This window comes from Nasonia vitripennis, chromosome 1 (assembly GCF_009193385.2).
Source record: "Nasonia vitripennis strain AsymCx chromosome 1, Nvit_psr_1.1, whole genome shotgun sequence".
Classification (NCBI taxonomy): domain Eukaryota; kingdom Metazoa; phylum Arthropoda; class Insecta; order Hymenoptera; family Pteromalidae; genus Nasonia; species Nasonia vitripennis.
In genome coordinates, this window is record NC_045757.1 from 17,412,072 (window position 1) to 17,424,718 (window position 12,647).

The 12,647-nt window shown below is 46.6% G+C and overlaps 1 protein-coding gene across 1 annotated transcript; it reads left to right on the plus strand.

Annotated features, from left to right (window-relative positions):
- The first annotated feature begins 7,152 nt into the window (after positions 1 to 7,152).
- On the plus strand, positions 7,153 to 7,896 carry LOC100678307. Its single transcript, XM_003426783.5, has 3 exons — positions 7,153 to 7,343; positions 7,421 to 7,573; positions 7,663 to 7,896. The coding sequence occupies exons 1-3, from the start codon at positions 7,268 to 7,270 to the stop codon at positions 7,791 to 7,793; spliced, it is 360 nt and encodes a 119-aa protein (XP_003426831.1). The 5' UTR covers positions 7,153 to 7,267; the 3' UTR covers positions 7,794 to 7,896.
- Positions 7,897 to 12,647: the final 4,751 nt, after the last annotated feature.

The window sequence follows — 12,647 nt, forward strand, 5'->3', positions numbered from 1 at the left end:
AACGTTACCATAAAGAATATATTGTTCGGTTTTTAGTTTTTCGCAAAAATACTGTTTTCTTATACTTCTTTTTATCACTGTATGAAATATAATTTGTTTTTCAGCTTTTAAAGTGTTCGCCGTTTCACACAATTTCAATGATTGCTTTATAGCAATTATTTTTGGTAAGTTAATTTTGTTATTCGACGAAGTAGCATTTGCCTTTATACATTGATGAAAGGCTTCGAATCGCATGCCCCAAAATTTAACTATAGGCCCATTGTCTAATAAAATTTTTGGGTAGTGAACCATTAGGTGAAATTTTGGCTTTAAATTTTGATAAAATTCAATATATAATTGATTTAAGTTTTTTATAGCATACTTTAATAAATTTGCATGTGCAGGAATAGTCCGTGGTTACGTGCACGTGCATTAACATAACGAAACGTTTATATAAAATAAAACAAAATTAATAACCAAAAAGTTTATTAATGCACTTACACTCAAACATTGCCTGGAATTTGACCATATCTGCATATTTTTTGAAGAAAGAATCCATCGTGATTTGCGCTGATCAAATCCATCCAAGACACTTTTGTGAGGTTGTGTAGTGATCCCCGAACCGAAGCGAACAGTCGTCTCCCGCTTTTCATGCGACAGTAGTGCTACCCCGAGGCAACTGTTGTCTTTTTTTGGTGCCGCAGTGCAGCAGTTGCCCCAAATGAAAGGATGACTCTTCCGATGCGTTTGGGAGAGTAGCCGTACTAGCTAGGACAGCAGTTGCCCAAAACTTTTCTCAGTGCACTTATTCGCCGAGTAGTTCGCACATTGTTCGCGATGAAAAATTACGCTGTGCGCAAAGTTACAGCTTCGACCGCGCGCGCTGGTGCGGCAGAATTGCGCACGAGCGAAAAAACCAGAACTCTCGCGGGCGAGAATAATACTTACCGCTACTCGATATTACGCAATCGTCCGCAGCTTGTCAAAAGCAGAGTTTCGAGGAAGTGTACTGCAGCAACTACCGGGAAGCAGTCGAGCCGGAGAAAATCCGTGGGGAAGTACGGAATCAGCGCGCGATCAGCATAAAAAATACGCGCCGCTGGTTCCGCACGCTAGAGCAGAGATGACGTCGAGAGGGAGAGGGAGGAAGAGTAGAGTCGCGTATTGTGATGCTAGAGAACGGAGCGGAAAAACAAAAGGGAATCGGAGGAGGGAGAGAGAGCAGATGGAAAACGCTGCAGAGATAAGACCAGTGGCGTGTAGATCCTCGAGGACCCCCGGGGCTAAGGCGTGCATCGAAATTACATTTATTTTGAGGCACGTAGCATCGAGAGAGAAAGAGAGAGAAAGATAGTGCTGGGCGAAGTAATGAGCGCCATAAAATTCAGCGAGTAATGAATATTTGCCCCGTGTAGGGATATTTGCCTTCCGGCTCTCAATTAATTTTCTACTATATTCCCACTTTTTGGCTTCGAAATAAAGTCGCTCGTTTCGATGCCGAGGCGTAAATTTTTCGGACGAATTATGAAGCGAGCTTTATTGCGCTGTACGAGGTAGAGTTCCGCAAAACGCTCTGACCCCCAGCTCTTAGTTGCAGCTGTATAATTTGGTTTTTAATAAATGTAAACATACGAGCTCTCGCGTAATAAAAGTAATGAAAAGTAAAGCGATGAATTAAAGAGATTAAGTTCATTTTTCGTGTCGAATATATATTTGCTTAAACCGCAAGCTCGAGTATGGATGTTGAGTAAACGCAGCAGCTTCGAGTACGTTGGTCATATGATTAGGACGAGGGCTCTCGAGATGACGCGCGTCTCCATCTCGTATTACTTAATGTAATAATTTTATTCTACATATATGTCCGTTCACTCTTTTCAGAGACATTCAATCGCACGCTTTGGCAATTACACGAATTGCATTTTGGTGCTAGGAGGAACTGCATACAGGTATATGTGTATACTCCCGACAAAAAGCTTGATTCACTTTACGTAATCAAGGCAGCGAAACTCAAAGCTAATATTACTTACTGCAGTTAATTTCAGAGCTCGGCGAAGCTCGGATAAAGCGCGTATTTTCTCAAATTATGCTAAACAAACCGACACCTCTACTGCGTCTTTCGTTAAAAATTACAGAATCGCAGCGACGAATCAATGCGTAAGCTGTTTCACTCCGCTGTACACAGCTCGTCGGAAGGAAAAGATGTCCACTCGATCCAGCCCTGGGCCTCCTCTTACGCAGCCCGAGAGACAGACAGACAGACGCAGAGGCTGCAGCGGAGCTTAAGCGAGAGACGAGGACGCGCAGAGAGGAAAAGAACAGTTCGGTTACACAATGAGAAAACAAAAGTGAGGGGAGGAGCCGGCTGCGAACTACCTTCTATCTCTCTCTCTCCTCTCTTCGAGTCTAAGCTTTGAGAAAGGAGGCCACCGCAGGAGAGATAGAGAGAAAGAGCGAGATAGGCGCGAAGCGAGAGAGAAGTTTTCACAGTCGAGTCCGCAGCTTGGAAATGGATTTCCCAAGCAAAGCGAGGAAAGTTACCTCGTCCTAAGACCCTCTCCTTCTCCTTCTTCTTCTCGGCTCTGTACAGGTCCTTTCAAAAGCAAGCACCTGTCAGCCTCGTCGTCACTCCTCGGCGCTGCCGACGACGATTCCTCGAGGCGGGAGGGGAGGAGAGTCTTTAAATTCCTACGCTTCGCCTCGCTCTTTTTTACCCAATAATCGCGCGCCGCTCTTCTTCTCCGTTTCCGCGAGACTCGAGCCCTCCGCTGCTGGGATGCTCAATTTTCCTCGATTCGCGTCTTATTTCTACGTGTATACGAGAGGACACGCGGATTCTCGGATTTTGATAGCCCAGAAGTTTCCATACTTGAAAGCTTCGCAATGAGACTCGTCGGGCTGTTGCACGGAGTTTATTATAGTGAAAAAGAAAACGATCGAGAATTTAACTTGAATACAGCCAAGTTTAGTGAAGCAAATCATCGGACGCGCAGCTCATGGCCGCATTAATTTCGATCGTGACGTTGAAGCGAATTGCATATTGTCGTAATAAACATTCATCGTTTCAATTTCGTAACGGCCACCGTAAACTCGTTTATAGATATAGACGTATACCGTTTATCACGATTTTACACCAACTTCCACCTTTACCCGGATGCAGAGGGTCCGTCTGCGCCTAACTCGTTCGAGCTACGTTACGACGGCTCGCGAGATGAAAAACACGCTTTTACGCGCGGAATGCAACTTTTAATTAAGGTCAACTTTTTCAAACCCGCTCCTCTGTCGATGATATTATACGCAGGTTATAATCAGAAATAGAAGTTCAAGCTGAAAGCAGCTTCAGATGATCGCAGCATTCGTTTGGGAACTCGAACTTTGACTCTAATTAACAAGCTGCTGCGCGAAGCGCGTATAGAAAACATGTTGCAAGGAACTTTTGACAGATAACTCTCGGGGGCTAATTGCATTACAGCTGCTGTTTGTATCTCGAAGCTCCCGGTAGTGGCTCATGAAAAATCCAGCCCGACAAAGCTCCGAGCAAATCACCCGCCCGCTACCTAGATTTTTCATCCGGACTCCACGCGAAAGCCATTAATTTTCGCGCTCATTTCCGGCTCCCCTCTATAGTAACAACCGTAATGACATCAGCCTTGAACCCGCGAGTCTGAGTCATTACACGGCCATAACGGCAGAGTCTTGGCAGCGATTCGTCAAGAGTCTTAAGCCTCGACGTCGCACAAAAGAAAGCTTTTCGTCACGCGAATTTTCCTTAATGCATCCTCGGTGAATCGCCGTCGCCGTGATCTCTGCGCGCACGAGCTCGATCCCCCCTCCCTTCTTCGAACTCGCCAGCCACCGAGGCGAATTCCAACCGAACGCCACGCAAAGCACAAAGAGTCGGAGAGGGAACCGGGACATGTTAATTTTCCGGTAGGCCGACGTCTCTCACTCTCTCTCTCTCTCTCTCTCTCTCTCTCTCTCTCTCTCTCTCCTGTGCTTGCAAGCTCGGCTCGCGCACGACTAGGCCGCGAATTTTCCAAGATTTTATTTCAGATCCGCGCGCGGATTCTCTGCACTCCTGGATATCACGCTCGCTCGCTTGCTCGCTCCTTCTCCTGTGTTTCTCTTTTTTTTCCGCCCTCCCCGGCTTCTTTTTGATCCTCGCGGCGACTATGCGCGTGCGACGCAGACTTTTCCCATCTCTCTTCAGCCGAGGCACGGCGTTCTCGTTTTTTCGCTGCCGCCGCGGAGTTTTATGCAAAATTAAACGTCCGTTTAGAGGCAGGGATTTGAATCCAAAAATTATTTTTAAAGCCCGGCTGCTGCGCTTGTTTGCGTCACTACGACGACGGGTGCAGATATCCGTTGAAGTGACGTGGACAGCTTTTTACGTGCGCCGTTTCTTTTTCTTCGTATGAAGCTTTTTATTTCTGGGCGAACGAGCCGCTAAAACGATTTTTTTAGCGTTGGGATTTATACTCTCCAATGCGGATCTGTGAAAAATAAAGCTTGTACCCGTCGGAGAATAAGTAGCTGTGTGGATTTTTGGAACTTCGGCAGGGGTGCGGTGTTTTTCATTTCCGAATGTCAGAACCGTCGGGGATTTGGTGAACAAATGTTCTTCAAAGTCTCGCGGTAAATTATGATGTTAAACGAGGGATGTTGAGCGTAGAGATTCATAACGAATTTAAAGACAGAATATGCTCGGCATGATAATTCATCAAAATTATTAAAATAGCTTAACCAGAATGAAAAGTACGCATATTTACGTAATTGAAAATTAGCAGTATTTAACGCGCGTTCGGTCCGGAATTCAGTGCTCAAAATTAAAAATGTTTCGCCTCGTTCCTTCGCGCCCTTCCATGCTTTCATCATGTCCTTCTTAGTCGAATGACCGCGTTGACGCATTCTTCGAAAATTAAACGTCCGTCAAGAGCGCAGATGCTGAATTTGAAATCTCAACGAAAAGGGAGCGGCTGATCGTGGTCCGCAATAAAGCTTCCGTCGACTCACTCTCGACTAAACGCCACCGCTGGAGATGCGGGCGAGCTTGCAATACGTCTCGTCATCCTATTCGTTACTTTCCGTGACTGTAAGCCAATACATCAGCCTGACCACACTCTGAATTTTCTACTTGCTCGCGTTTTACAAATCTCCGGCGAAAATATCATTTCTCTCTCAAAAAAAGCACGCAACACAATTCCACTCTTCCGCGTCTCTTTTTCCGAAAGCTCGCCCGAAAGAAGAGGCAGCGAAATTTCGAGCATCAGCGCAGCGCTGGCGAAATTCTCGAAAACGCACGTCTCTTTGAGACAGCTCGTGCAGCAATTAACGCGCATTGTGCGTATCTCTCTACGTCGAAAAAAAACACTGTGCGCGGAGCGTCGAAAAAAAAGAAAGAAAAAAGAAGGCAGAGAGTAAAGCTAAATACAGCGAGCTATACAGCGTCACCCGGAAGTCGGCAGTCCCGGTGGGTCAGTTACATGCGAAAATTTGATTGCGATTTTCAAAGGACCGCTTGCGCCAGAGGGCTCCGCTTGGAGCTCGTATAGTTTCGGAATAACAGCACAGTCCCGCGCGGTCACAGCGGCGTTTATATACTGTCGAGCGCACGACAGAGGCGAAAGGACTGTGTGAAGGCTATGCGATACGTGCGTGCAGCAGCAGTACATATAGGGTGCAGGGTCGCGCGTTTTTGAGGTCGACGCTGACCCCGTGCGCGTTATATGCGAGGGAGAGGGTTAGCAAGCGCGAATGTAAAGCGCAATCGCGCGGTTTTCGACGTTCACGCTCCGACGTCCGCGGCTTGGCTTTATTTGCTCCTTATTAATTGCCCCTCGATTATGCGTGTAGGCGCTCTTTTTGATTTTTGCAGTTTTGTATAAGTAACTCCCGCTGGGTCAATGTTTGCGCGTAGAGAAAGAGGGAACGAGAAAAATACCCAATGCGCCGAACTCGCGTTCGGCAATATTAGTTGTTGTGAATAAATTTCGGGTGTTAGAACTAATACACTCCGGGCGAGCGCAAATAGTCACACCGCTATCGATCGCCCGCAAACAACCGATGCTGCTCTTGACAGAGTTAAAGAAAGCTCTCTCGCGATCTCTCTCGGAACGATTTTCAAACGCAAAAGCCGCTCTATCTACAAAATGAGAAAAATAGCAGTCGCGGCGTTTGTCCTACAAAAACTGTTTTCCGCGGTATCGCTTGCAACTTTTTCAAGTCGCTCTCGCGATAAAATTCCAACTTTCGTTAGCTCGCGTCGCCGACGCATTTATCCCCCCTTTCTCTTTTCGTCTCTGCTCGAGTCGCTGCATCGGGTCGTGTTTTGCTTTACGGCGGGAAGGAGCAGACAGACAGTCAGGTGAGAGCGCAGGGAAAAATCTCTGGATGTATCACGGCAGCGCGTATATTTCAGAGCGACGAGGAGCTATAGCGCGGAGTAAAGGATTTGGGTGATTCACGACTCGCGCGCGGCGAGAAATCAAGAAAATATTCGTGCGCGGGGTTCATCTCGCTCATTTTCTCTTTGCACGTTTTTTTTCCGAGCGCTCTACGCGGCGGCGTGCACTTTATCCGCTCTCTTTTTCAAAGTGCGAGGGAAAACGCACTTGTTAATAAAACTCCAGGAGCTTTTCGCGTCGTCGACTGCTATACGCTGTTCTATTCCGTATTTTTATCCCAAGCTATCTCTCTCGCTCCTCATTTTAAACCAAACCTTGTTGATTTTCTCTATTTCTTATCGTATCAGCTGCGTTTATACTTAATTATATTTGAGCATCAATTATGTACTCGCGCAAGCGTATGTCGCCGTGTTGGGGTACAAGGCTGCGCTAATTATCTGATTATATGCTGCAATTTTATCGGCTAATTATCCCCTACGTTACATACAAGGTGGTTAGATTTTTTTTTTTTGAAGTGGAGAGTATATAAGGATGGTAGAGTTTTGACAAATATCGAAACTTAACTGTTGCACTAAAGCGGTATCCCTATATGAACATATATGAATTTTTAACCTCAAAAATAGATCGTTATGAGTTACAGGGATTCGAGTGTTATAATACTACTCTAAAACTTGCGCTATTTGTGCTCATGCGCTTACAGCTAGTTTAGGCAAACAATTATAAATATCTTGCATTATAAATATCGTCACTTATCTCTCACGGTCTCTACTATTTTGCAATTACAGTCAATTGCACACGCTATACTATTGCGGTTTAAATAAAGGGGCTTGAACACAGGAAGACGAAAAGTGTCATTTTGTCGTTGGTGTACTTTTGAAACGAAGAGAATGTTCGGAAGACAATGCACTGTTCCTTTTTTTGTCGTAGTTTGTGCAGTATCATTGGAATCTAGTAGAACAAGTGGTAAGACTAATTCAATTTATAGAATAAAATATAAGGATATATATTTTTCATAGATTAATTGTAATTCTCAATTCCAGCAAGTAAGGTTTTCTGTCAAGATGTTCAAAGTGAGGAACGCTGTCTCAATATATACAAAAACGATCAGTCTACTTTTTGCAGGATCTATTCATGTACTCCCAATCACAAGTTTGCTTACACGAAGAATGATTTAGTTCGAGCAAATGACAAAAGTTAAGATCAGAATTAACATATAAAATTCTACATATATCACCTATTTATTTTTATACCCATCATTTTCTTGGTTTTTTCGTTATTTCAGATAAGCCAATATGCGCTCAGCAGCGTTCGGAGCAAGAATGTTCAAATCTCTACGAGAAAGATGCAGAAGACTATTGCAGCGAGTACCGATGTACTGCGAGCGGCATACTTATTAAGCCACAGAATGTCTGACACTTTAGCAGCTTGTTGGCAAGCAACCTCCAAGTTTTTCAAGGAGTATAATCGAAGTACATGTAAAAGTATTATTAAAATGCTTTTTGTGAACCATTGGCAATATCCCTTTAACTTTTCAAGTTTGTCTCATCAGCTTCGTGTATTCTGACTGAATTTTTATATACCCACGCAAACTATTATTCTAATAACAGTATGCTGTAGAGTACTGTCGTCAAAATATGGACATTTAACTAGGGCAGTTATTTTTAACGAAGGAGGCTCATCCATATGTATGGGCGCATTGAGCGCATCACGGGTGCAGTATTCGAGAGTGAAAGAAAACCACCTTTGGCCAGAGCGACGAATTCAATATACCTCGTATTATTATCCAAACTTCCTTATCCCGCACGCCTACGCGTCCAACACACGCACGAACCAACGTTCTTCAGTTCAACGAATTACTCAGCCGAATATTGAAAATTACCGCGCAAAGCAGCAGCGCCAGCAGCTTCTCTCGATTAATATCAGCAGGTATCTATACAAGTATACACATACCGGCAGCCATCTCGTCGGCAGGTGTGCCTCGCGGCAAACGTTGTATAATAATTCACAGCGCGCGTGCGCGCGGCGCCGCTCTCATTATTTTGCTTGCGCCCACAACTCAATTATCAAAGGGGCCGTATAATACCCAATCATCGTGCCGATAAAATTAATTTCGGCGCGCACGCACACACGCGAGGAGGCGCAACCGCGACTGTGGGGGGATATAATATAATACACGTTATACAGCAGCAATAATTTCGCCCCTATAATTCCTCGATACTCAACATCGTGTCTCGTGCATTCCGAAGAAAGAGCAACTCGACCGCCCCGTAGCCCCCTGTCTTACGCACGGGCGCACGACGAGCAAAGCCACGACAACAGCGCTTATACCTATATATGGCTAGTAGCCGGCAGCAACGCCGCAGTAGTCCATATGCGCGCCTGTACCAAGGGGAGTAGGGGGTATACGGGATAAATACGCGACTATAACGTACGCCCATCGCGGAAATGGCCTCGACACATACAGCCTGCTCTGCAAAACACGTCGCCGGCTGCTCTCTGCGCGCGCGCGCGCGCGGACCTCGGATTAGCCCCGGCGCACTTCGATTCGCGTTATTGTGGCCACGAACGTATACGTTGTCGCAGCGTCGTTTCGATGTACGTACACTATTGAGCTCCGGCCGCGCGCGCGCGTGTTTGTGTGTGTGTGTGTGTGTGTGTTTGTACGCGCGAAATATCAGAAGCGAATGGGACACGACGACGCCGTTATGCGCTGCATCGGCAGCGGATGAGCCATGGGGTGAAACGCTATTAGACTCTGGGATGGATTAGATTAGATTAGATTAGGGGTAGTAGTAATGTAAGGAGAGGGATGAAGAGTTATGGACGTCGCCCATAACCGCTGTGCGTCGGGGATTTTATTGCGCGACGCGTTTCGAGTTTTTGTCCCGTTGTTATATTATAGGATTCTTCGGCTCGCGCGCGTGTAAAAATGGATGACGCTGATGCGCGTACAGGAAGAGCGTCGTATCCTATACATATGCAGCGTGTTCGAGATGACGCCATAGTTTCACAGCTCTGCCTTTTAGATTCAGTTACGCGCGGGTCATCAATATTAGATGTAAAGCAAACAACGGCGAGCATCGAGCTGCTCGGATGGCAGTACTGGAATGTGTAGCCGTCTTAAACACACGGCCAGCTGTGTACGCATACTTGCGGGGACGCGCTATCATCCAGCCGGATATGTATGCACTTGGGCAGTCCACTCCACCACCTGATCGATAATCCGTATAAATTGTATTATGCGTGATGGTGAGACGTCGATCGCCGCGATTAATTTCTCACTATACGAAGATGTCGTTGTCCGTTGGCGACGATATACCTTTAAGGCGCGAGTAATCATGCAGCGAGCGCGAATTTGCGGCAACAATTCGGACTAACACTCGGCGCGCGGCCGTCTCGTAAGACAGCCTAAACAATGTACAAACGCTCCTCTCGGGCGAATTCGACCGCTCGCAGCTAATCGCCGAAAGAAACAATACAGCCTGCGAGAGAGAGGGAACGATGGAGACGAAGGAGGCGGGCGATAAATCCGCAGCGAGAGCTCGCATGCGCAGTATAGTGGTTCGACCATCATCATTTCCTCGCCGGCGCGGTCATAAATTAGAGGGGTCGCGCTCGCCATGCTGTACTCACCGCGAGCCGCGTGTGTGTCGCCTGACGGATCAGCGCTCGAACGAATTAATCGGCGCGATTTTTCCTCGTCCAGTGCGGTTTTTCTCCTTTTGTCGGGCGATTTTCAGGCTTTCCCGAGCAAGCGCCTCCGAATAATGCATCGCGGTGAAAGAAAAGCAAGGGCTGAATCACTGCACAAAAGCGTTAGTTAAGGCCGTGCCGAGCTTGCAGCAGCGCTCGGTGAATACGCACGTATAGCTGCAGATTCGCACGACCAAGTGGCGCTGATGGCAGTCAGCGAGCCTCGCCGCTCGAGAGGCAAGTTTAAGAGGCTGCCGCGTGAGTGGGAGTATAGGTATAACGATGGAGGAGCTACACATATAGCGATGGAAGCGAGCCGACGACGGCTAAAGTAATGGAGTAGGGAAAACAGAGAGTAATTGATTCACCTGCTGATTGAGTTGATGCGTGTTTGCTCGGCTGAGAAATTCCGTCTGCGAACGACGCTTTATAACTCGTTATGGATATGGATAATTACTGAACTGCGTGGGGGGAGATATCGCTTTCGACTGATTTCCCGAGTTGTTGCTGTCGATAATTCGGTTTTTGAGTTGGCTAAGTAAATCTTTGAAGTTTGGCTTATCGAGTTATCGCCTTATTGATTCCGAAGTTGCAGGTGCTGCGATAGCATATCGATCGAAATCCTATATTCTATCTTCGGAAAGGCTATTCAGTTAACCAATTGTATGAGAGCGTACTCACTGTTAGCGGTGAGTCGATGACACCGATGTTAATGTATACTTATTGCGCATCGGTGATATAAAGAAGAGCGAAAAACGAGCTTACAAAGACTGGAATTCAAAGCTCCGACTGCGAATTTTGCGGGGATAGAGGCATTATACCTATCTGACAAACAGCGCAGTTAGGAGGGGTGACCTACGCTTTAATTAAAAACTTTATCTTTTGTCCTCGAGAAGTCACGGAAAAACGCGGTCAAACTTGATTAAAAATAATAGCCGAGAAAATATATTAGATACATAAATAAAACGCAAGCTTTGTTCGTCATCACGATGCAACCTTGTCAGTTGGGTATATACATTTCAATCCCCAAAAAACAACGTAACTCGCGAGAATTTATCGAGAATATTTATCCTCGCAAAAAAAAAACTCCAACAGCAGCCACATTCACCGATTCAATCGCGCAGCACCAGCTCAACCTTGCGTAGCAAAATGTATTCAGTAGTCCCGCGCGCGGCGAAACAGCGTATATAATATCCCCCAAGCCACTCGCAGGAGCAAATCCCATATCCCGTTCCGCACGTCTCGCGTTAAATTTCCTAACGGAATTTGAAAGTATAAGCATCGCAATAATAATTTGTACAGCTCCGGCGCGCGCGACAGACACAAAGAGGGGCGCGCAACCTCGGCAAACGAGCGCCATCCATCGCGGCCGAACTGCAATATGTTTCGCTCCCGGGACACGACGCCCGCGCGCGCGCGAGTTATTGATAAACGCGCGCTCGTTCGCGCCGACCCAAGACGACACGTGCGTGTGCGGCTGCAACGTTCTCGCGTGTATGTATAGCGTGGGTGTACAGCATCCAGCGGCCGGAGGACGAGAGATATATATCGCGCGCGGCAACGACCCTTTCGCTCGATGCTTTTTCTTTCCTCCATCCTCTCGCGCGCTTGTTTTCTATTGTCAAAGCTTTTTGCGAAAGTGCCTGCCGCGGATCGTTTTCTCTTTCCCTCTCCCTCTCTCGAGTGCGCTTGCGGCAAGTTGGATCGCTCGCTCGCTTTTTTTGTCGGAGTGATGATTGTGTATGGATCGGCAAATAAGCACGCATTGATTTTTTGCAGAAAATTGGGGCTCAGGCTCGCGTATCGAAAAAGAGTATTTTTAGTATGGTTCTTCAGTAATAGTATCCTATGCGTGTGTTCCACGTAGTCGGCGAGCTATTGTTATATGGCTTCCTGCGTATTCGATATTTTTTAAACAATTTTACAGTTTGCGCGGGAAATTCGATCCGGACAAAACAGCGCGATAGCTTTCGCCGTATTCGCGATGCAGTTTCGATGTAACCTGACACGCAGGCGAGCGGAAAAGTTTTGGAGCTGATGAAATTGCGAAACAATAATAAATATTTTTATTAATATTGCTAGTTCGAGAGGCAGCCGTGGCTAAACGCGGAAGTAGAATGGGAGAACGGCTGGGGTATACTGTAGTATACGAAAAATGAAGGTACGGGTTCGGAGATAAAGAAAAAGCACAAACACGCACAGGACGAGAAAGAGAAAGCAGCGGGGAAAAAGAGAGAGAGAGAGAGAGAGAGAGAGAGAGAGAGAGAGAGAACGAGCTCGGTGGACATTATGATGCTCGTGCTCGCCCTCCTTTATCACCCCCATTTCGCTTGTTCCGCTCGCTATGCTCGCCCGCCTAGCTCCCATTACACTTCTCTCTCACTCTCTCTCTCTCTGCCCGCGTGCGCGAGGCCTCTCATTTTTTCTTCGAGTTCGGCCGTTTAATGAATCGTTCGGCGCGCTAGCTATATATATATATGAAACTCCAAGCGCGTTAATTATTTTTGAGAAATTGGCCCATCGCCGCGGTTTTTCCTCCGTTTCCCTCTACTCTCTCTCTCTCTCTCTCTCTCT